The sequence below is a fragment of the Danio rerio genome, chromosome 10, assembly GCF_052040795.2.
Source record: "Danio rerio strain M-AB ecotype USA chromosome 10, GRCz13ab, whole genome shotgun sequence".
In the NCBI taxonomy this organism is placed as follows: domain Eukaryota; kingdom Metazoa; phylum Chordata; class Actinopteri; order Cypriniformes; family Danionidae; genus Danio; species Danio rerio.
In genome coordinates this window covers 22,002,698-22,027,613 of record NC_141030.1, presented here as the reverse complement: position 1 = coordinate 22,027,613, position 24,916 = coordinate 22,002,698, and the positions used below count along the sequence as shown (strand labels likewise).

Below are 24,916 nucleotides of genomic sequence, written 5' to 3'. Positions count from 1 at the left end.
TTAATGTTCATCTGTACGACACTAAAGTGTATTTTTTTAAAGGGTACCACCCCAGTGGCAGATTTTATACCTTTATTTCTGAGTGTGTGTAGTATTAATTCAGTATTAATGAAAACAAATTAAGATTAATAATAGATTAGTTTATATCTCAATCAATTGCCCATATCACTTGGAACCCAGAAAGAATGCTTCTTTGTGGAATGTTCTGTAAAGGGTTTTGCTATATGCATGTTCTTCAGGAAGCATACAGTAAATTTCGTTATAAACCAGCCAACTATTAAGGAGAATATCTATCCATCTATCTGTGTGTAACACCACCAGTCCTGGTATCGAACCTTCCGCATGGGAGACGGTTACTCTAACCAGGAGGCTAAGCACCATGGTCTCTTGCAGTTGTCGTTAGAGCACCTTTAGAGGTCTGAGGAGTGAGGTTTAACTATACTGCACTTCAATAGCTGGCCTCCATTACACTCACCCCCCTAAACTCCTCTCCCATCCGAGTCACGTCACCATTGTAACCCCTCCGATCATACGCCACCCAACCCGCTCCTATCGAACCGGCAACCTTCCGCATGGGAGTCAATGCTCTAACAAGGAGGCTAAAGACCATGGCCTCTAGCCTCTGTCGCTAGAGCACCTTTAGAGGTCAGAGGAGTGAGGTTTTTTTTTTTTTACATGTGCATAAGCTGAAACTTCGGCATAACTGGGTGATGCCGACAAGTATCAAACCAGAACAGAAAAGTTTACATTTGTGGAAAATTACAAGATGGTGAATGGAGTGTAAACGGTGTTACTGTGCCAGGCTGCACTCTTAAACTTACTTGGGTATAATATTTGAATGTGTTTAACCCCAAAAAAACATTCTGAGAAATTTAAGCATGATACATAACCTTAAAATTAATTATACTAATATTAATAAAATAAATATACTCTAAGAAATAAAGGTACAAATTTTATTGCTTGGACAGTACCTTTTAATTTTTTTTGTTTGCCTTATGTGCCTTCAGAAGAAGGTTTGGGACAGACTGCTCTAAGGGCAGGGGTGTAAAGTAACAAATTACAAATACTCACATTTCTATAATTGAGTAGTTTTTTAAGAAATTGTAATTTACTAAGTAGATTTAATAATGTGTATTTTTACTTTCCCTTGAGTACATTTTTAGGCCAGTTTGGTACTTTTACTCCACTACTTTCCTTCAACTACTATTTTTTCTTGTCTATGGGGATTAGAAAAATCTGTCCTGTCATTCCTGTCCAATCAAATCACACATAGAAGGTAAATCGCATCATGCTGATCTACCTCAAGACATGGGCAATTTATTGTTGCAACAACCTGTTTTAAGCATTAAAAGTGTCTAAAGAAGATGTCTGAAATCTTTACACGCATTGACCTAGAGAATGTTTAGATGCATATCACTGATGAGAAGATGACAGATGTTTACTGCATGATGACTGAAATGGCCCTAAATGCCCAGCAGGCACAAGATGTCAAGAGACGTTGTACCTCAACATTGTAGAACTCAACGTCACGCCGATGCCAATGTCCAACGTACAACAATAAACCAAATATAAATGTCTAATGAAGCTTGATGTTGTGTGAACGTTACAAAAATGACATCTATTAGATGTTGGATTTTGGTTGCCATACCTGAAGAATTAATGTCAGTTTTTGAAGTCAATATGATTTAAGATGTTGGCTCAACATTGGATTTTAGTCCTTTTTCAACACAACCTAAAATCAACCAAATATCAATGTCATTTGACGTTGTTATTGATGATCAAAATGCCGTTGTCCTCACTCTGGCTAAACATTGAATTTTGGTCACCTGATGTCACAACCTAAATCTAACCTGATAGTATCGTCTTATGATGTTGTGTTCTTGCTGGGCATAGTAACTAAATGCACTACAGTATGTTACGTTTACAGACATCCAGGGCTTAATTTGTGCCAGAGCAAGCTGGCACCTCATTTTACCGACCCCCCTCATCACACGCACTCCCACTCTTAACTTTCTTCCATGACTCCCCAACTCTCTTCGTCCGCAACCTGCACATTTATTTCTGAGTGTGTATAGTATTAATTTACTATTAATGAAAACAAACGAATATTAATAAGTTTATATCATAAATTAATTACCCATATAGCACTTTAAAAGCATGGTTCTTCATGGAATCTTCTGAAAAGGGCTCTGCTGTATGTATGTTCTTCAAGCTGTTCAAGATGTTTAGAACCATTTGTCTTAAAAGTCCACTCTAGATGATTTATGAATGGCAGAGAAGAGACATAATTTATTCTTTAAGTCATTTAGTAGGGAAAGCATGCATGAAACTCATTCATACCACAAGAATTCAAACTATATAGAACATAGTTTCCTGGTAAATGTCAAAGAAAATGGAGTAGCGTACAGTACACTATTCTGATTGCAGCAAAAGTACTCTTGAGTACATCATATTGATTTGGTTTGAAATAGTAACAATTGTACTTGATTGTCATGAGAGTCACAGAGCTTGATGTTTCCTCTTCCTCGTGTAAACCCAGACCGATATCTTTATATAACATCAGGACGTGAAGCAGCAAAATGAAGGATAGCACTCTCACCAGTGGCAGCACTACATGGGACAAGGGCAGCTGCCAGCATCATAACTTCACAGGGCATTAATTGTTTCACCACTGTCAGCAGGATTGTCTCTGCTCGTTGAACCCTGGCCAAGGAGCGGCCCATCAGCCAAATTGGAGTCCAGTAGATATGCAAGTAAGAGTTCCAGGGAATGATGTTTTCGCATTACAGACTGAAGTGTCAAGCTCAATTTCCGGGAAAAAAAATATGCTGAGGCCAGGTAGAACTCTGAGCTGCTGTAATATTCACAGCAGAGACTCGAAATGCGCAACAAACAATTATACATTTATACATGCTTACAGAATGACAGCCAACTCAACAACTGATCAGAGTAGGGTTTTTAGTGTTCATTTAAGTGTATACAAATTATAACATTTTTGCTTGCTAGGTAGAAAAGAACTGGCAAATCTCCCATAGATGGTGTTTTAGCTCTTTCTCTTTTCCCCTAAATCATTTGCCTAGGGTTTTCTTTTTCTTCTTCTGTGTAATAGAAATTCCTGCAGTTGTTGTCTTTGTCTTACTTTGTTGAAGTAGCCTACACTTTCTGTTCAGTAACATTAAGTCTTAATAGGTCATTCATGGAAGATAATTTAGTTTTGTGATATTGTCACAGAAATCATTTCAGTGAGTGATAATTTTGTGATTTTATGACAATTTTATGCCACTGATTATATACTGAGTGCAAAATGCATGCAAAAAAAGACTGTACCAACACAAAAATGCAAAAAGGATAACAAGAAAATTTAAGTTAATTAGATTTTGTAATTTGATGTTAGAGAAATAGTGCTAATATAAACTTTGGTGATGTACATATAGAGTGTAAAGGCAGATACTTTTGCAATGAGTGCATGTAGATGGTCCGGCGCAATCTTAGCAGTCACAGATCCTTTGACTTGACACCAACCCTGACGCACAGCTCTCAAAAATGTAACTACACATTGTGTCGACGAAAAGCGCAAGCTCTGTTATTGGTTGGCTTAGTAGTGTTAATAAGTGTGGGCAGTGCTGAGAGCCGCGGTAAAGTAGCGAGCCCAATGGAGTGCATGTTTAACTAGTTCTGAATCTTTTTGAGGAGCTCTATATGAATATTCGTTATGATTTAAATTGTTGCACATCCTCCAACTCTCGTATTTAAATGAGCGAGTTTTAGCTACTTGTACATTAAGGTAGAATTACAGGTATTTCCTGTTTGTAAGCAAAACGTACGTGAAGAAACTCAACTCAGAAACCCCATAGAAACTTCACAGCCAGCTAGCGTTTTGGAAGTATTACATTAATATTATATTGTTTGTAGAGCAACACAAACACAATGCAAAATAACACAAGATATGCGTCACAGTATAGTTACAATCTTATTGCCACATTGGATCATTATGATAACAAGATATATGCCTTAAGTGATTTCCTGAAGATAAATGCTAAAAAATAATGCAACTGAAACAACTACAGCAGTCGCGATCGTCTGATCTCATATGAAGCAAAACATTGTGTTGGATTATGATGACGATACATTGTGAAGCTCTTCCCCTTCACACTGTTTCAAGGGTCAAGGGAAAGGGGAAGAGGTACGGGTACAAAAATAGAATTGGGATTGATTATTAATCTGGGGTCGCCACAGTGAAATTAACAGCCAATTTATCCAGCATATGTTTTACGCAGCAGATGCCCTTCCAGCCGCAACCCATTACTGGGAACAGCCATGCACTGTCATTCACACACATACACTATGGACAATTTTAGCGTAAACAATTCACCTATAACACATTTCTTTGGAATTGTGGGGGAAACCGGAGCACCCGGACGAACCTACATGAGCACCAGGAGAACATGTAAACTCCACACAGAAATGTCAAATGACCCAGCCGAGGCTCAAAACAGCAACCTTCTTGCTGTGAGGCGACAGCACTACCTACTGCGCCACTGCTTCACCTTTGGTCACTTTTAATTTTTTATGTGAATGCAATGTGATTTATATTGTATCACAAAAAATTATTGAGGTCGCATCCATATATTGCACGAATCAGTCATTATATTGATTATTGTGACAGGCCTAATTTTTTGCTGAATTCTGAATCACTGGATATCTGTAGAGCTGCTTGGAGGAATATGATATTTCATAATTGAATAATTTTGCAATAGTCACACTATTATTGAACTAATTAACTTTGAACTAAATTTTAGCTTAAAGTCTACATGAAACGGAAGCTGTGACCATTTTTTTTCTTTTTTTCTTTTTCGTATTGTGATGCAGTTTCTAGAGAAACAGAATATTAAATGAGAAAACAGTGGATGTGGCTTGTTTGATTGGCTTGCTGATTGGATGTAATAGGCATTTCATTCAGAAAGATTAAGAAAGGCATTGGGGGAGTTTATACAACCCAATAGACACCTCATTCTCACCGTTTCTGTTTGTTATAAATGCTGATAGTTGGAGCAGCATGGTTAAGTATGTTAGCCTCTTCCAATTCCTAAGATATACAGATGAAGTCAGAATTATTAGCCCCCCTGAATTATTTGGCCCCGTTTATTTTTTTCCCCAATTTCGGTTTAAAGGAAAAAAGATTTTTTCAACACATTTCTAAATATGAGTTTTAATAACTCATTTCTAATAACTGATTTATTTTATCTTTGCCATGATGACGGCGAAGCAGTGGCGCAGTAGGTAGTGCTGTCGCCTCACAGCAAGAAGGTCACTGGGTTGCTGGTTCGAGCCTCGGCTCAGTTGGCATTACTGTGTGGAGTTTGCATGTTCTCCCTTATGTTTGCGTGGGTTTCCTCCGGGTGTTCCTGTTCCCCCCACAGTCCAAAGACATGTGGTATAGGTGAATTGGGTATTCTAAATTGTCCGTAGTGTATGGGTGTGTGGATGTTTTCCAGAGATAGGTTGCAGCTGGAAGGGCATCTGCTGCGTAAAAACTTGCTGGATAAGTTGGCGGTTCATTCCGCTGTGTCGACCCTGGATTAATAAAGGGACTAAGCCGACAATAAAATGAATAATTGCATGCCATGATGATAGTAAATAATATTTAACTAGATATTTTAAGACACTTCTATACAGCTTAAAGTGACATATAAAGGCTTAACTACGTAGGTTAAACAGGTTAACGGGTTAGGGTAATTAGGCAAGTTATTGTATAAAATGGCTTGTTCTGTTGACAATCGGGGGAAAAAAAAAAGCTTAAAGGGGCTAAAACATTTGACCTTAAAATGGTTCATAAAAAATATAAAAAGTGCTTTTATTCCAGGCAAAATAAAACAAATAAAACTTAAAAAAATATTAGACATACTATGTCAATGTTCTTGCTCTGTCAAACATAATTTGAGAAATATTAAAAAAATAATAATAATAAAAAACAATTAAAAGGGCGGCTAATAATTCTGACTTTAACTGCATGTAATCTAACACTTTACTGGAAAAAAAACAGGAAGTGCATTTTCAGATTACAATTAAAGATTAGAAGGGCAAATTTATTTTTAATGATATGCACAGACGAGTTGTTCAACACAAAACTAGCAATGTGAGCTAACAAAATCAATCTGTATACTTTTGATTTCATGGGAACTTTAACTAAGTTGCAGTTTATTTTAATTAGTCTAACTTGCATTATTGACCAATTCTGACAAGGAATGAATCCACACTGAAATGACTTGAACTAAACAGCAACATTATACATGTACTAAAGGCTAAACATGTCCCATGGTTGAAGAAAGTATACAGTTACTAACTGATCTGACAAGAGATGAGAACAAAACCTAAAACTAAAACAAGCTGTATGATGACGCTAGTGTGTTTTTAGAGCTTTATAATAATTCTTTTTAAAGGGTAAGTTCACCCAAAAATTAAAATGCTGTTAAAAATCACTCGACCTTATGTTATTCCAATCCCCTGAGACTTTCTTTGGAACTCAAATTAAGATAAATTATATGAAATCTGAGAGCTCTCTCATTCTTCATGAGCAGAAATGCAGTCATGATGTGTTTAAAGCCCAGAAAAGGGACCAAAGGGACCAAACTTGTCAAAATATTTCATCTTACTTCAGTGGTTCAACTGTAATCAAACAAAGCTAACACATTTGTGCACCAAAAAAAAAAAAAAAAAAGTTCTTTGTCAGTCTATAACAGATCAGGGTGTCCTTGGATTTAATCCAAAATATCTTAATTTGTGTTTTGAAGATGAACAAAGGTCTCAGGGGATTGGAACAACACAATAATACATATTTAATAGCAGGCTTTTTATCAAATAATAAAAATATTCTTTTTTATATAATCAATCACCATTGAACTGACTGCTATATTCTATCATTTGCATAATTTTTTTTGCCACATTTATTGTTACTGATCTGAGTTGTTCGCGACACCCACCATTTTTGGAGATGGATATAAACATACGTATGTTGCACGCAGCAGCTCACACACACACACACACCAATAGGCCTATGTAAACATGAGCATATTGACAACACAAAAGTTCATTTATTCATTTGTTTAATTTAATTTAATTTAACCTCACCTAATGAGACTGGTGGGCACAAAGTTTACAGCACAAGTCTTTTCTTGGATTATTTTTGAGGACCACCACTTGGAGATAATCGTCATGGCTTGTATTGTATTGTTAATTTAATGTAGCGTCGTAAAAGTTTTAGAAAGTGTAGGCTAGTGACTAACGTAAACACGCCAGGGGTCGCAATCCAATGAAAAAAAAAATAATCCAAAGGCTGATGGCATTTCTATTTTCATGTTGTATTTCTAATGTAACCATTCATATCTTCTGTAGGTTATGGAAAAAAATATGGTCATTTTAATAGCTTATTAAAATTTATTTGATTTTGGAATTCCCAGTGTAAGATCACATTATCCCCCGACCCCCACTTTGGGAACCACTGGTCTAGACTACAACTGGTAAAACAGTAGATTAATTGAACTAATTTCATGATTCAACAATGAAATCAATTTATTTTTAGATTACATAATAATGTCTCCTCTTTGATGCATTTGGAAGAATTTACTCTGTGATTTATTTTTTAATTTATTTCTGTGGAGCTCTGTTGAAACAGTCTGTATTATATAAAGTACTATTTAAATAAAAGTGGCATGACTTGGCTAGCAGGTGGGCTCTTTTGACTTGGGCCTGTAAGCAAACACATCCTGGCAGCCGTAGTAAACACATAACAATCTGCTTGACTACTAAAGCAGCAACACAGACACCACCAACAACATGATAAAGTTTTTGGAAAGCCAGAAGAAAATGTTTGTGACTCAAATGTTCATTTATTGATTTGTTTAATTTAATATTAACCTCACCTAATGAGACTGGTGGACACAATGTTTTCAGCATAAGTATTTTCTTGGATTATTTTTGGAAACCACCACTTGGAGATCATCGTCATGGCTCATATTTATTGTTAATGTAATATGATGCCGTAGAGGTTTTAGAAAGTGTAGGCTGGTGACTAATGTAAACATCCCAGGGGTCACAATCCAATGAAAAAAAAAAAAAGTCTGATGGCTTTTTATTTGCATGTTGTATTTTTAATGTAACTATTTGTATCTTCTGTAGGTTATGGAAAAAATATGGTCATTTTAATAGATTATTAAATTCATTAGTTTTTCGGGAACCACTGGTCTAGAACTGGTAAAACAGCAGATGAATTGAACTAATTTCATAATTCAATATAGAAATCAGGCGAGGCATTGGCGCAGTAGGTAGTGCTGTCGCCTCACAGCAAGAAGGTCGCTTGGTCGCTGGTTCCAATCTCGGCTCAGTTGGCATTTCTGTGTGGAGTTTGCATGTTCTCCCTGCCTTTGCGTGGGTTTCCTCTGGGTGCTCCGGTTTCCCCCACAGTCCAAAGACATGCGGTACAGGTGAATTGGGTTGGCTAAATTGTCCGTAATGTGTGAATATTTCCCAGAGAATGGTTGTGGCTGGATGGGCATCCGCTGCGTAAAAACTTGCTGGATAAGTTGGCAGTTCATTCCGCAGTGGTGACCCTGGATTAATAAATGGACTAAGCCGACAAGAAAATGAATATTGAAATCAATTTATTTTAAGATTATAATAATCTCTTCACTTTGATGTATTTGGAAGAATTTATTGTGATTGTTTTTTTAGCTCTGTTGAAATAGTCTGTATCATTTAAAGTACTATTTAAATAAAAGTGGGATGACTTGGCTAGAAGGTGAGCTTTTTGACTTGGGCCTGTAAGCAAACACATCCGGACAGCCGTAGTAAACACATAACAATCAGCTAAAACTACTCTGAATGCTAAAGCAACAACACAGAAACCACCAACAACATGATAACACCTTCGGAAAGCCACAAAAAAATGTTTGTGGCCCTGAGGTGGATAAACCAACGCAGTCAGGAACACACACTTTCTTTCGCCATGACCTCTTTCTGAACTGTTGTTAAAGACTGCAGCTGTCTGGCCTCGATTTCCAGGCAATTGTACAATTGCTGAGACTCGGTGCACAGGGATAAGCTGTTCTCTTTAAAGACAGGGAGGAAATGTCTGAAACACAAGCCTCTTTCTTTCTTGGCAACTACATTTTAGCTACATTCAGGGATTTTCATATTTTAATATTAAATATATATATATGATGGTCAACGTAATTGGTTTCACTCAATCAATTCACTTAGCCTGGAGAGGTTAAATGCTTTTGTTAACTGGCTTGTTAGTTTGAAGGGGACACTTGATGGACAGAAATTGCAGGGTTGCTCTAATGATGAAGCAGGAAATAGCAGTGCCACTCAAATGTTTCCTTCACAGCGAGAACAGCCACAGCCAATCAGATTCAAGTTCACGTGAGAGACCATAATAATTGGCTGTCACTGGAATTCATCACAGCAGTGTCAAACAGTTTCAGGGCCTTTGGGTCAATCTATATCAAACTGAAAATTAGTATTGACAAATTTAATTAATTAAATGGACTGATAAACAGGACACCTTGCTTGTATTTGTAGTCTCTTTGTGAGGAATTACTATTTTAATGATGAAACAGAAGTTGTGATCTGAAGTATTTTCTGGAAGTCTGGTTGTAGAAGTAAAGACTTGTTTTGTTCAAAGAAAATGTATTATTTATTATTTTAAACAATAATTAATCAATGTTTAAGGACGGGCCTTCTGTGAGCTCTGAGGTTATAAATTGATTATGTGTATTTTAAACCCATCGGTTTGCATTATTTTGAAATTCATACAGAAAAACTACATTACCCATGATGCAGTTCAAAAAGTGTGCACGGTGTCACCATATGGCAACATGATACTTATGTTATTTCCCTGCCACTATTTCTTAAAGACCAACATAATTTGTTTGTTGTTGTTGGAAAGAGAATACTTTGTAGCCAATGATGTGCTTTGATTAAGTCACATGACATGCTGTGTGTTTTTTTTTTTTTTTGTCGCACGATTTCTGACAGACTGTTTTTTATTGTGAGTAGTTGCTAAATGCAAATGTAAACGTCAATAAAAACAAAGGATCAAATTATGTCAGATCCATAAAAAAATCTGAAACATAACCTCCAGTAAGTTTATGATGAAATAATTACATCTCAAAAAAGTTTTTATCAAATTAGTTTTTTGCAAATCGATCAAATGCATGCGTTACCAAATGGCAACACTGTCCAATAGTAGAACGTGCAATATTGCAGTGGGTTAGCTAGCTAGCAAGGTCAGCTATGAACTTTTAAGTTGTAAAAATAACAACATGAATGCTAGTAAAATAATGTTGATTATTCATATGTTAATGGCATTTGCAATATGGATAAAATCTAGTTTTAATGGCAATACTGCTTTTGAATAGATATGAATACAGGGAACAGTGTTTTGGTGAGCACCACCATGTTCTATGGTAAGTGAAACAAGAAAAGGACAGAACTGGCTCTTCCTGTAGATGAAAGTGAGAATGTTAGTTTAGTGACCATGAGAATGATGCAGACAGGACATTTGATAGAGACAGTTCAGTTAAGTTAGCTCAGAGGCAGTTAAGACAAGTGTAGTATACAGTGGTTTTTAGTATAATATATAAATATTGTTAGCTAGTAGCTACATTATTCTCATTCATCTGGATATACTAGACTTATTATTTATTTGTTAGAATATTTACTGGAGGAAATATTTATATTTACTGTATGTTGTTTATATGATAATACAATATAAGGTTTGTTTTTAATAATATTCAGCAAAAAAAAAAAAAACAGAGAATGAATGAAAGCTGTTGGAATACGAGTTGTTGGAAAGTATGTATAAGGTGTCATTTTTAAGTTCTGTGTTAAATTTTATAATACTGCAACAACAATTAAATCATTTTAAACAGCAAAATTATTAATTATAAGGAAAGTTTTAAATTTGAAATTTCTAAGTTACATCCACTGTTGGACAGTGCTGCCATGGCAACATTTCATAAAGTATCTTTAAAAAGTATCTTTTTTTTTTTACAGCACTTCAAGTTAGGAAATTTTAAGAAAAAAATATATATAAATAAATTAAGAACTAAATAATGAGAATGAATGAATTCATGTGTTTATATGGGCATTGTCATGACAACATCTTAAAACACATAATATATTGCCTTAAACTTTAAGTACTCAACCAGTCACTGTTAAATTAACAAGTTTTTTTTATTTGTGTTATTCCATCTTTTTAAAATTGATTGTCATTTGCAATGCTTCATGGTATTGTAATTCTTTCATTATAAAAGTTGTTAAGTACAGGTGTTTTTTCTTATTGTCATAAATGTTTTTTGGCTTCAAATCAAAGTTTACAATGATTATTCTCGTAGCTGTTGGTTTGGTTCATGACTTACAGTAAAGAAATTTGAGATAAATACTTCTGAATCCAATGCTACTGAAAACATTGCCAGGCATTAATGAGAAAAGAGAGAAGAGAATAGCACATCTACTGTACCTAACTTTAACAACTTTTATTTAATTCATTTTCTTTTCGGCTTAGTTCCTTTATTAATCTGGGGTCGCCACAGCAGAATGAACCGCCAACTTATCCAGCACATGTTTTACACAGCGGATGCCCTTCCAGCTACAACCCATCTCTGGGAAACATCCATACACACTTATTCACACACATACACTACAGACAATTTAGCCTACCCAATTTACCTGTACCGCATGTCTTTGGACTGTGGGGGAAACCAGAGCACCCAGAGGAAACCCACAAAAACGCAGGGAGAACATGCAAACTCCACACATGAACGCAAACTGACCCAGCCACTGCGTCGCCCAGATAAACTTTATTATTATTATTATTATTATTATATTTTAATTCATTGTTGATTCCTGGAATTTATATTCTTGATTACACAGTTTAGATCAATAGTCTTAAACTCAATTCCTGGAGGGATGCAGCGCATAGTTTAGCTCCAACCACCTCCAACTTACACCTGCCTAATAGTTTTAGTAGTCTTGAACACCTTGATTAGTTGGATCAGCTGTGTTTGATTAGGGTTGGAGCAAAACTGTGCAGAGCTGCGGCCCTCCAGGAATCGAATTTGAGACCTATGATTTAGATTCACTGTGATCAAACCACATTTCCCACCATCCTTCCCTTGGCTGCATGACATGTGAGTTATAAAACACCCAGATCAATAATAAAGACAACCCTAATTTGAATAGTTTGCTGTTGATTAATTTTGCAGTTGAGGAAGAAAAAAGAAGAAGACAGATATAGTATAGCCTGTAGTAGATGTCTTTTTACTTATTTATTAAATATTACTCATTTTAAATAATTAAGTGGACAAAATGTAGATTTATATTTATCTCCAAGCGCACATGGGCCTCTCCATCCCAATATTGAAGAGATAGTAGATTTATTTTTCGAATAAAACATCAAAAACTACAAGAGCAAGCAGTAGGGGAGGCTAAAAGATTTGGAGATTTGTGATGATTTGTTGTTGGGCCACGAAACAAACATCTCTCCTCAGACGGATCGTTTGTTTGCTCTTCTTTTATGTTAGTCGATCTAATAGACTTGTTGTGTCACCCACTCGTTTTCCTCTGGAAATATCGAGTGAGAGTGAAATGAGAGGAGGGATTGCTGCTGGAGATGTCAGTTCGCCAGAAGAGGGCATTCGGATTCTGTCTGACAAAGTTATGGTGCGACAGGCGGTTGTGGTTTAACCACTCACAATCCTGCTGCATCTCTGTACTGTCGGGAACTGTACAGGAGAGGAGAAACATTCCCGAATGGAGTGGAGTACACTTCCAAACAAGAATCCAACGAGTGCTGTAATTTTGGACTGGATTAAAATCCTCTAAACATCACAGCACCTATTTATATTAAAACATATCGTCCACGGATTAATCTACGGTTAGCATCATCCTTTCGGAAAGACAGTATTTGCGCATTATGCTGCGATGGAATATACTGAGGCGGATGGGGATTGCTGGGATTTCCATAAGTTTGACGTGTGATAGATAACTTGGATTTTGGAATCGTGCGTCTTCAGGTCTCTTGTGACTAAAGGTGTAATTTTAGGATTTCAAATGGATGCTTTCCGTTCGAGTGGATGGTTATTGTGAACATTTTGTTTTGAGGGGAATTGAAAGATATGGTCAGTGGTCAGTCAGGAGAGATTGAAGAATTCCCGCGCCTGCTCTGCGGTGGAGGAACACAGGCGGGAACGAGCGCTTGTGGAAGAACCGAAGCATCTGAAGAGAGCGCGTGCCATGCCGTTTCGGGTCTCGAGCGGTAGAAAGCTTTAAAAACCTGTGGCCAGGAGTTGACTGAGACGCGGTGATGGGTAAGTTTGTCTATTAGTATTACTCGGACTTGAGTGAACACGGTGGATGCTTCATGGTTTGTGGACATTTCCTGCAGTTTTATTCTTTTTGCAGTGCAATGCGAATTGTGTTCAAGCAGCGTCCATGCAATAGAACCGAAATATATGCTTCTCTGATAAGCAGCATCATATACGTATGATGTTCTCTTTAAGATAATTTGCATAAATTGATTCATGTTGCATTTGACACCATAGTACGTATTTTCCCCTTTTTGACCCTGCTTTCACAGTTCACAGCGGTGTAATAATTCTGGTGAGGTACAGTCAACCGTCCATTCATTATTCAATGCTTTAATGGACGATGCAAATTATTTTAATGTAGATGTTCATGAACTAATGAAACTTGTCTTACTGTCACGATAATGAAAATAAATAAAGATATAAATAAACAAGTAAATAAATATAAAAAGAGAAAAATCCTCTTACTAATGTACTTTAATATGATAACCTTATTAGAAGTTAATAAAATGTATCTTAAACAAATTATATAAAACATTGCTGCTGTTATTTATGACAATCTATTTACCTTATGCACATTTTTATTACCTAGATTCAAGTACATTTCAACCTAGAAAATATTTAAGTTAAAATTAAATTGTTAGGTTACATGTTTCTAATGTCAGAATGATTTTTTTTTTCTAAATATTTAATCTGCAAATTATGTTGTTCGGTGCTTTTCAGTTGTGATCCACCAAATGGTGCCATTCATCTACAGACCACACAAGCAATTAAGTTGGATAGTGGGTGAAATATATATCTTAGACTATTGGTTAGACTTATTGTCCTGTCTCTGTTCTCCATATCTTACAAACTTAAAAAGCAGACTGATGTCAACTCATTGCTGGAATACTAATTAAACAGTTTTTTTTTGGCAGTTTGCTGGTCCACTATTACCAGAGGATACTGTACAGTAGTTGATCTTTTTTTATTTCAAACTTGGATGTGATTAAAAAGGTCACATTACGTGCATGTAAATGTTGGTAGGTTTAATTTATATAGATAATCAAATTTTAAGCTTGAAAGACCAATGATTTTGGGGTTTTTAATGATGGATGTGTACCAGAACATGTTTGAATGTGTTATCATGCTTAAATGTTTCTTTTAATTTCGATGCTGATTATTAAGCTAAGCACTGTGATTAACTGTAAGCCACAGACCTTCTCATGGCCACATTAGAGTACTTGATTATAGATGTGCTTTCAATCATTTTACAGGGCCTATTTGACAGATATGTGACCTGCTCTGATTGTTATTCGTTAGCGCTGTGCAGCGAGATGGCCTTCCACAGCTCGTAAAATGATGAGCTATGCTTGCTGCGTTGCGGCACTGTAGTGGGAGATCTTGACAGCAAACATAAAGTAACCAACCTGGCAAAATTTTGGAGCATCACTGTGAAGGGTGTATAGGCCTATACAGAGGCAATATCAGTTTTTTGAGAGAGAGAGAGAGACAGAGAGAGAGAGAGAGTGAAAAAAGGGCAGTGCTAAAATAAGAACAGTGGCAGTGCGAGTTTGTTACAAATTAATTTTCATTAGACCACACTTGGATCATTAACTTTATCAGCATCATTTCATTAGCAAATGTCATTAAGCTGATACAGTCTGATTTTCTGGTTGGTATGAATGAAAGCCAGTGACGTAATTACTTTATATTGCTGCAGCCTGATAGTGCATCAGTTGTTGGCAAATGCATGTTAGTGGACATCAGCAGCTCTAGCTTTGTTTATTGTGATTGTTGTGAATTCGTGGCATCCATAAATAGGTTGGACACTAAAGCCACATTTAGAAATTGTATCAGTGTCATTGCATTAAATTGGAACATATCAAATCATGTGCCGTTTTAGCACATTTAGTCAAAATTAATTTCATTTCACAAGAACTTTATTAAAAGTAATCAGGATGTAAATAATAGATATGGTTTTCAAAATTATTCTGATATTTATTTTTGGTCAACATCTTGAAACTGACTTTATAAGGCCACAAAAAATCACAAATGATAATAATAATAATAATAATAATAATAATAATTTAAAACCATTGTAGTAACAGCTAAAAATTGTGTAGTTAGATCTGATGTCTTGATATTTTTTTAAGAACATTGTTGAATGTTTTGTAGTTTCATATACTGATAAAAAATACATGTACATGTATACATTTATAGGCCGTCATAAACTAATAGGAACTAACAATGATTTTGACATTTCAAATGATCATTCACATGTCCTGATATATGGTTGTTAAAAACTACCTGATGGATATTTATCCAGTTCCACATCAGAGAACATCTGGCAGTATTACTTCTAGATTTGGCCAAACTATTCAATTCCCATTCTTTTTAATGTTGTTTGTGTGAGTTTCAACTACTTTAGCCTTCGAGATAAATGTTTTGATATTTTTAAAACATTTATAGATATATGTTATGTCCACATTATTCATCTCATAAAGAGGCAAAGCCTAAGGAACTACATTTATTTATTTCTGCAACCATCAGGGCTGAAATGTAAATGGTTTTACAGCAACAAAGTGTGGATTTGAAGGCCAGAAAGACAGCACAATTATAAAATACTATTACAGGAAAATGTCCAGGCTTCAGCCAAGACCTTTACACAAATAACATTTATGTAATAACAATGTTTAGTAGTGAGCTTACTGCTGAAATAATGAAATAATAATGAAATATACCTTCTTCCACCACCCTGTTTATTTTGACATGAAAAACACCTAGGCTTTTCTTTTGTGCATAAAGGAAAGATTTACAAAGCGACGTCCCTGAAGAGCCAGGCAAATATAACTGATTTGGTTGACTGACAATCGTTTAGATTGTAATTATGGACAAATAGGATGACCCAGGCATATCTCTCAGGACATATCCTTTCATACTGTAGTGGGCTTATGTCCAAGCTTATTGGAGGACTGGCTTGCTCTGATAGCATGTTTTCCACTGCCAGAGAGAAGAATTAAACAACATGGCATGACTGGATTGATTTGCACAATCACCACTGTTAATAATGTCCTTTGTGGTATCCTATTGCTGTATAAATGTAATATTTCAAGGGTTTATGATCATAGGACAATTACTATATTTCTTCTCTTATTAGCCATCATAAGCTTTGCTTTGAAACTGCACAACAATTAGGGCTGGGTATTGTTAACTACCTCACAATGCACATTTCACGATTCAACAAGTCGTAATGCATCACAATGCCCTAATAAGATCAAGACTGAGTTTCCACCACACAAATAATAGAGAGCGACTCTGTCAGAGAGTGTGAATCTGCTGTAACTATTGTATTGGGTTGTTTTTTAGTGTTGGGTTTATTACTGTACAGACACATCAAATTGGAGCAGAAATAATTACATTAGCTTGATTTAGATTTTATCACTTTAATTAATGTATTTTTTTTTACATTTAGGAAAAGACAATAGTTTATTGACTGTTCTTTTGATTTTTCCGTTTCAGGCTTTGCCATGAGGCACCGTTGGTTCATGGTGCCACTGCTAATGCAGGCATGGCTCTCTGCCACCCCTTGCTTTGGTGAGCGTCCCTGCCCTCGGAGCTGCCGATGTGATGGCAAGATTGTATACTGTGAGTCTAGTGCATTCCGTGATGTTCCCAAGAACCTCTCTGGCGGCTGTCAAGGACTGTCTCTGCGGTATAACAGCTTGGCAAGCCTAAAGGCTGGCCAATTTGTTGGCCTCAACCAGCTCATTTGGCTGTACCTGGACCACAATTATATTGCCAATGTAGATGCACGTGCTTTTCAAGGGATACGGAGGCTCAAAGAGCTAATACTGAGCTCCAATAAAATCACACTGCTTCATAACACCACATTTCACCTGGTACCAAATTTGAGAAATCTCGACCTATCTTATAACAAGCTACAGGCTCTACAGCCTGGGCAATTCCAAGGACTGCGCAAGTTACTCAGCTTGCACATGCGCTCCAACTCCCTCAAGAATCTACCCTCTCGCCTCTTTCAGGATTGCCGTAATCTTGAGTTCCTTGACCTTGGCTACAACCGCCTGCGCAGCATTACTCGTAATTCAATGTCTGGCCTGCTGAAGCTAACTGAGCTGCATATCGAGCATAACCAGTTCTCCAAAATCAACTTTTTCAACTTCCCACGCTTCTATAACTTACGTGCACTTTACCTACAGTGGAACCGCATTAGGACCATGAGTGAAGGTCTTACATGGATGTGGACGTCATTGCAGAAGCTGGACCTTTCAGGAAATGACCTGCAGGAGATAGATGCAGAAGTGTACCGGGCCATGCCGAATTTGCAGACGCTTAATCTGGATTCAAACAAGCTTGTCAATGTGTCTCAAGAGGCTGTGGATGCCTGGACCTCTCTGACCGCAATTAGCCTAGCAGGAAACATGTGGGATTGTGGTCCAGTTGTGTGTCCGCTAGTGGCCTGGATGAGAACCTTCCGTGGAAACAAAGAAATTAATATGATTTGTGCATCACCCAAAGAAGTTCAAGGGGAGAAGGTTTTGGATGCAGTTGATGCCAATGGAGTGTGCAGGATTGCTCCTGCTACGCCATCAACCATATTTGTTCCCTCTACGCCTTTTGTCGCCTTTTCTCAGACCCCAGCCAGCTCTTTAGTCCCAACTCTCAAATCTGGAGACAGTAGAAGGGTCCACGGGACATCTTTGGAAGGTAGCACTTCTTCAGTTCCTTCTCAGCCTGCTGTCCCTCCACAAGAGCAAGACTTCGAACCGGTATCATTCCACAAGATAGTGGCGGGAAGCGTTGCCCTCTTCCTGTCAGTCGCCATGATCCTCCTTGTAATTTATGTCTCATGGAAGCGCTATCCAAGCAGTGTTAAGCAGCTACAGGAAAACTCTGCTGCTGCTCGTAAACGTCGGAAAAAGTCACGGGAGACTGAGCGCACACTCAGCACACCGTTGCAGGAGTACTATGTGGACTACAAGCCTAATAACACAGAGGGCACAGATGTGCTGGTCAATGGTACTGGACCATGCACCTACACAATCTCTGGCTCCAGGGAATGTGAGGTAAGACTCAATTGCTTAACTCAAAATCCATTGGGTTTGGTGGGTTAACTGCTTTAAATCCATCTGTTCTTGTGCTGTTTTGATGCCATTTCAGGAGATTGTTTTTGTAGTACAAAAGTGTATGTGTGGGAGGGATACGTTTTTGGCAGGAATATATTTTAGAAGGGACACTGACTGTTTTTGGCACAGTAAGCAAGTTGTTTAACCTCAAACAGGGTGTTAATTTACAATTACATATTGATTTTTATTACATTTTTAATGATTTCTGTTGATTCACTTCTTTTAGGAGCCCTTGTATTTTGGTCTGTGATATGGCAATGCAGTTATAAATTGATAAGTCTGCATTACCTTCTTCTAGTATGAGATATCTAGTATGAGATATCTACATGAGGGTAATGGTTTTATTGTTGCCTTGCCAGGCTGGCAGTTTATTTTAACCCAAGAGAGATCTTTGATTCAAGATCTATTGCCTGAAAAAGCTGCTGTGTTAAAATTATTTATCTGTCCTCATCAAAATATGTGCATTTAGCAGCTCCCAAGAACAAAATGGATTGGTTTTTGTATGTGCAGGAACTTCAAACACATCTTGTTAATGAAAAATCCTTCTAACCATCCTTCTAATCCTAGCTCCGATGCTCTTATTGTATATTTTAACACAGTTTGATCCATTCTTAGTTATTACGAAACAGTGCAACAATAAGTCTTGCTTTTTTTTTTTCATTTCCTCTTGATCTTCTTGGCGCTACAAGAAAGTCTTTAATGACACCCCACTTTCTTCCATGAGCTCTTTTTGACTTCTTCTATGTGCACCTCTTCATATCTATGCATTAGCTTCTTATCTTTGCTTTACACTCATCTTTCCTTCTTGAATCATCTTTCACCCGTTTTAGAAAATCCTTTTCTATGCTTAAACACAACCACCAGTACCAATTTACGAAATACTAATTTTCTCAGTGTGTCACTCAGGAATCTGCTCAAATGCGTGTTTTGACAGCTGGGGTCAATTGCTGCTTTTTGAAGAGCTGGTTTTGTGTGTGTTTGTATACTTGGCTGTATTTGCATATGTTCATGTTATTCCCAAGGGGCAGCTGCTGCCTTTAGTCCTTCGGGCTAGGAAACCTGTCAGTAGTGCAGTAAAGTGTCATTAGAGGCAGACAGTGCCTCTGGCAGAGCCATGATAGGGCGTATGTGGTGGTGGCAAGGAAGACAGCCCTGAGTGAAACAAGAAAGGCAGGTAGACATGCGAGCAGGCCGGTTGGCATGATGCTAGACAGGTAAACAGGTATACAGAATCAAGTCACAGGAAGAGAAGACTACAAAGTTGGGTGAGAGCACAAAGGCACACAGAATGACATCCTGACAGCAACGTTGACCTCTCCACACGGACCCCTGTCTGTTCTCTGATATGCTGCCTCAAGAGTGTTTTTTTGAGAGATCAGAGGTGCACATCAGAGTCCAGCAGATTGGCATGTTTTTCTCTAGTGACTTCCTCAAGTCAAGGAACAAACTTTTTTGCAAATCACTAAGTCTCTTACACAACATGTGTCCCCTTTAAGCCACTGAAATGATAGGTCTTTCCATCACACACAACAGCACACAGTTAAAAGAAGCAGTTTGTCCCATTGTTTTGCTTGACCAAGGATTCAGAGTTTACTTTTTTTCAATTCAATTCAACTCAATTTTATTTCTATAGCACTTTTACAATAGAGCTTGTGTCAAAGCTGCTTATTATAGAAGATTATAGTAAATTAAAACTGCGTCAGTTCAGTTTTTAAAGTTTAAGTTCAGTTTAGTTCAGTTTAATGTGGTTTAATTTTCACTGCTGAAAGTCCAAACACTGAAGAGTAAGTCCATCGATGCTCCACAAAAGTCCGACAAGCTCCACAATTCTTGGACCGTGCAAGCATAAGCTTGACCCCATTAGCTCCTGCTGACAGATGCAAACAATAGTATCTGGATGCAGCCTTTACGATGCAAGCTGAAATGTGCAATGTCAGACATGATTCACTCAATGGAGCTAGTTACATCACTGTGAGGGGTAGGGTTAGGGGTGGGGTTAGGTAAGCCCATTAAAAAGCATTGGATGCATCTCAGATTGCACTGTACCAGGTTTGCATCCAGACCCCTCAATGCAAAAACATCTAAATGAGTGGTTGCCTTAGTGAAGTTTACTTGTTAACATAGGTACAGCAGGGGAACCACACCTCATTTTATCTCCTTAACCAATCACCTACTCCCTAAAAACCTATTTAAGGCAGACCAGCCCTCTGGAACTGTTCTTATCATTCATTCACTCATTGAATAAGGGGGTCTAATCACTCTACCAAATTATTACTGAGATTACCCCCACTCTGGGTTTCTGGGCATCATCAAGGAATCCCAATCATCCCACATACTGTACCTGTTCACTGTTTATCCTCTTACTTCACTTTACCTTCATCCCACTGTTCTCTTACCATCCCTTTCATCCCTACAATAAAATTTAACTCATAGTGTGGCATGGTCCATGCTGGTAAAATACAAGTTGAGTCAAACTAACCACACAAGTCAGTTTAACTTTCATTACATTAAACTGACTAAAACAGATGTTGTGAAGTTAAAGTATACTTAACTTATTCCAAAGAGTCAAAACATAACAATTAAGCAGTGTAGTAATTATTATTTTTTTGTTTTATTAAAGTAAATCATTTGCCAGTTGTGAGATTTAAAAGCCTAATGTGACCTTATTTTCCCTGGCTGCAGTTTCCAGGGTTTCATTTTAACATAAATGGGAATACAGATTGAGCTATTGTAAGATATTAAAGTTCAGAGTGGTCGCTTCAAGTCCATAATTATCAAAAGGCTTCATGTCGACTGCACTTACTTGACCTTTTTCCATAATTTTATCCATTAATAGTCTATAATTCCATTCTATTTCTAAATTGTTTGTCTCTTTTTTTCCCCTGCCGTCCTCTATACCACAGCATTGCTGCATCAACACTAATGTGGTTTGGCTTCCCTCCCGTGCAGCAAAGCGCACGTCACCCATGATTGATGAGTTCTATTCTCTCTCCTGTGATTTGGTATTCCACGCGCGCACCTGATTTACGGGCTTTTCACATCAAGCCAAAAGACTAGATTCAAACACACAGTTCAGATTGCTCCTGTCTTGAAAACCAGTGTTCTTCTCATGCCTTACATCGTTCTGTTGCCTATCACAAATGGCATAAAGGTGTGGAAGAGACTACTAAAAGGGATTGTCGGCTGACCTCACCTTGAGAGTGGTTTTCTGTTAAACTGACATACGATTTCGACATCTTTCATCATAAAATATAATGGTATGATTTAATGTCTTTCTCGATCGATTTTGATCAGCCAAGGGTCTTTATCATCAGAACTCATGAAGGCTCAACTGCGGATGAAGTGCCCCTTCAGTCCAATTATTTAGGTGATCTACCTTGTTTCACTGAATAGCCATGGTATTATAGCAGACTACAATTGAGTGTGTGCAATGAACAACCATATAAGTCCAAACAAATGAGATAACTAAGTGACATTAATTGTATGTGTGAACTTTCTATAGGGAAACAGTTCGAGGATATTTTTGAGAGACCAAGAGACTGCATTTTAAACATTAAAATCACTTTACGCGGAATAACTATTTATGTCCATTAGTAAGAATAGAGATGCTGCTTGCTGTCATGTCCGCTTCGAACATTAAAATGCAAATCCTCGGCAAAAAAAGAAGAGCCGGCATGAACAAATAGAAGGACAGAGTTTGCTCAGGGTTGCTGGGAAAGCATATTTGAATCAAAAAGGTGAACAAAACAAGGGAAAAATCCACCGAAAGAGGAGATTGGAAGAACCATATATGTGATGTGATCTCTTTCTCCCTCTCTCTCTCTCTCTCTCTCTCTCTCTCTCTGAATGCGCTGAGGAGCGCTAAACCCCACCAAACAGTTAACCTATCAAAATAAACCACATACAATATATAATAAATTACGGCAATCAGACTTTATTTGTTTTTATATTTTTCTATATTGTGGGATGGCGGAGCGCGAGAACAGTTTGAAGTATTAGATATACAGCTGCGCTGCACCAGCTTTTTTAAATAAACGACAATATTTAGCTATGACGTATGTCTGACGTTTCTGTTACTGTATTAAAACTGAGATAAAGGAATCAGATCTTTGGTAGTTTAAAGCAATCTGATGAATTGGAGTTATACTGTTAATCCACACTGACTGGACATATACCGTTCTTCCACATTTGACATATATAAATCATAATAACTGTTGATTTTTAATACTGACATTGAAAAATGTTATCTCCTTAGAAATTGAGAAACCTTTGCTATTTATCTCCAAGTAAAATACAAATATATAATATAATGTTCACTGTCCAAACGAAAAAAAAATCTCAAAATTTGAAAAGATGGACTTATATGGTTCTTCGTCTCAAGGCCTCAATTGCAAAGCTGTTTTCTTTGCAGTTGTGATTATTAATGTTAATTAATAGAATGTTATGTGTTTTAAACATAAATGCAACATGCTTTTACCTCATTGCGTGTACTCATAAAACACAAAATACTCACTTTAGTGCAGAAATGAGGATGTCACACTGCCAGGCCCATTGGGGGTATCGTGTGTTTATATGTAAGCATGGAGGCGCTGAAATCATTAAGTGTGCTTTTGAAGGCATCTCATTTAATATTAATTTTTTTTTGTTGTGAGCAATTAGGGCAGTACCATCACATTTTTTCGTATTGTGCATTATGTTGCTGTCACATTTGCATTAAAAGCTTAACCTGTCAGCCCGTGATGCGTTTTACGGATTTAAAATTGCTCTAATTGCTTTTGTAGGGGGGGGAAAAGAACACGAACTTTGGTTTAACCGTGGAAGGCATACAACAGGGGCATTAATCATCATTAGACTCAACAAATTTTAGTTAACAAATTGGTGTTAAACAGTACCTTTGACCCTTGCAAATAATGAAAATGGACTAATCCCAGTAACAGACAAAGTGCTTGCTGGAGATTAACTTTTAGGCCAGAAATGTGGTTAACAGTTTAGGACGGGCTCATGAAATAAAAACTAGGCTAAACTAGCGGTGAAAAGGTCAAGTAAAAGCAATGCACACACAATTAAGTCCTTGTGCTAGCAGATTTTTTTTTTTTTTTTTTTCCAAAAGAAAATACATATATAACTTACACAATCTCTCATACAGAAAGAGACTTACACATCTTGCTTATGCTTTGTATTTTCCTCCTTTTAATAACAACAACTATAAACAGTAAAACATGGGGAGCTGCAAATCCTTTAGAAGATTGCCTTTAAAGAAAAAAATATACATATTTAGACACATAATATTACATTTAAAGGTTGCAATTCAAGAAAAATCCGAGAATATTGGTGAAATATATTTAATCAATTTACTCCAAATTAGAAAAAAAGTATTCAGTCTGTGTTCTTAATGAAGAAGATCATTTTTCCATAGTGTGCACTGTGGATGCGACGATTATTCACTATTAACCACAGTTTAATTTGTCACGGTTAATTAATTAGTTTGTTATTTCCAATGAAGGGATGCACACGCAATGCTTTCACGCTTTTCAGGCGCACATACACTGTAAACCTGTATTAGTTGACTTTACTTGACTGTTGCGTAGAAACGCGTTGCACGAAATAAGTTTAGTTTTTACATATATACAACTAAACAGTTTAAGCTGTATTAAAAGGAAACCTTTAGTGGGTGTAGGAGACAAATCAATTTGCATTAGTATTCTTTACTAAAAATCATTAGTTCACATTACTAATTTTATAGAGGATATGTTTGTAAAATAACTATTAAATTGAACTCATCACTATTATGTTAAAAATGCTTTTGTGCAATGATAAATGTTATATTTATGCAATCTATTAAAATTAAAAGTAATACTACTGACATTTTTAAATTTTAAAGCACAAATAAAGAATTAAACATCACAATATCAATATTTTTTTATTATTAATTTGTATAAAGCTCACAGGCAACGAAGTGGTGCAGTATGTAGTGCTGTCGCCTCACAGCAAGGTTGCTGATTCGAGCTTTTGGCTGGGTCAGTTTGCGTTTCTGTGTGAAGTTTGAATGTTCTCCCTGTGTACGCGTGAGTTTCCCCCGGGTGCTCTGGTTTTTCCCACAGTCCAGAGACATGTGGTACTGATGAATTAAGTAGGCTAAATTGTCTGTTTAGTATGAGTGTGTATGGATGTTTCCCAGAGATGGGTTGCAGCTGGAAGGGCATTCGCTGCTAAAAACATGTGCTGGATAAGTTGCCGGTTCATTCCGCTGTGGAGACCCCAGATTAATAAAGGGACTAAGCTAAGAAGAAAATGAATAATTCTCCCAAATTTGCATGACAATACATTTATATAGTGTTTTCTTGTGTCGGCTATTTTCCCTAGATTTTTTATACATTCATTCGATCCATTCCCACTCTTAATCCTTGTCATGATACAGTATAT

The 24,916-nt window shown here is 36.9% G+C and overlaps 1 protein-coding gene across 2 annotated transcripts in view; it reads left to right on the top strand.

The window, feature by feature from the left end:
• LOC563710 (leucine-rich repeat transmembrane neuronal protein 4) overlaps positions 1-24,916 on the top strand; it is a 200,420-nt gene that overhangs the window by 11,668 nt on the left and 163,836 nt on the right. Inside the window, exons 1-2 of one of the 2 annotated variants that reach the window (XM_087270420.1) lie at positions 12,773-13,370; positions 16,869-18,433. In XM_087270420.1, the coding sequence (XP_087126546.1) occupies positions 13,367-13,370; positions 16,869-18,433 (1,569 nt within the window). In that variant the 5' untranslated portion in view covers positions 12,773-13,366. Of the gene's footprint in view, positions 1-12,772; positions 13,371-16,868; positions 18,434-24,916 lie in introns of those variants that run through there. The other variant, XM_087270421.1, reaches the window with a different exon arrangement.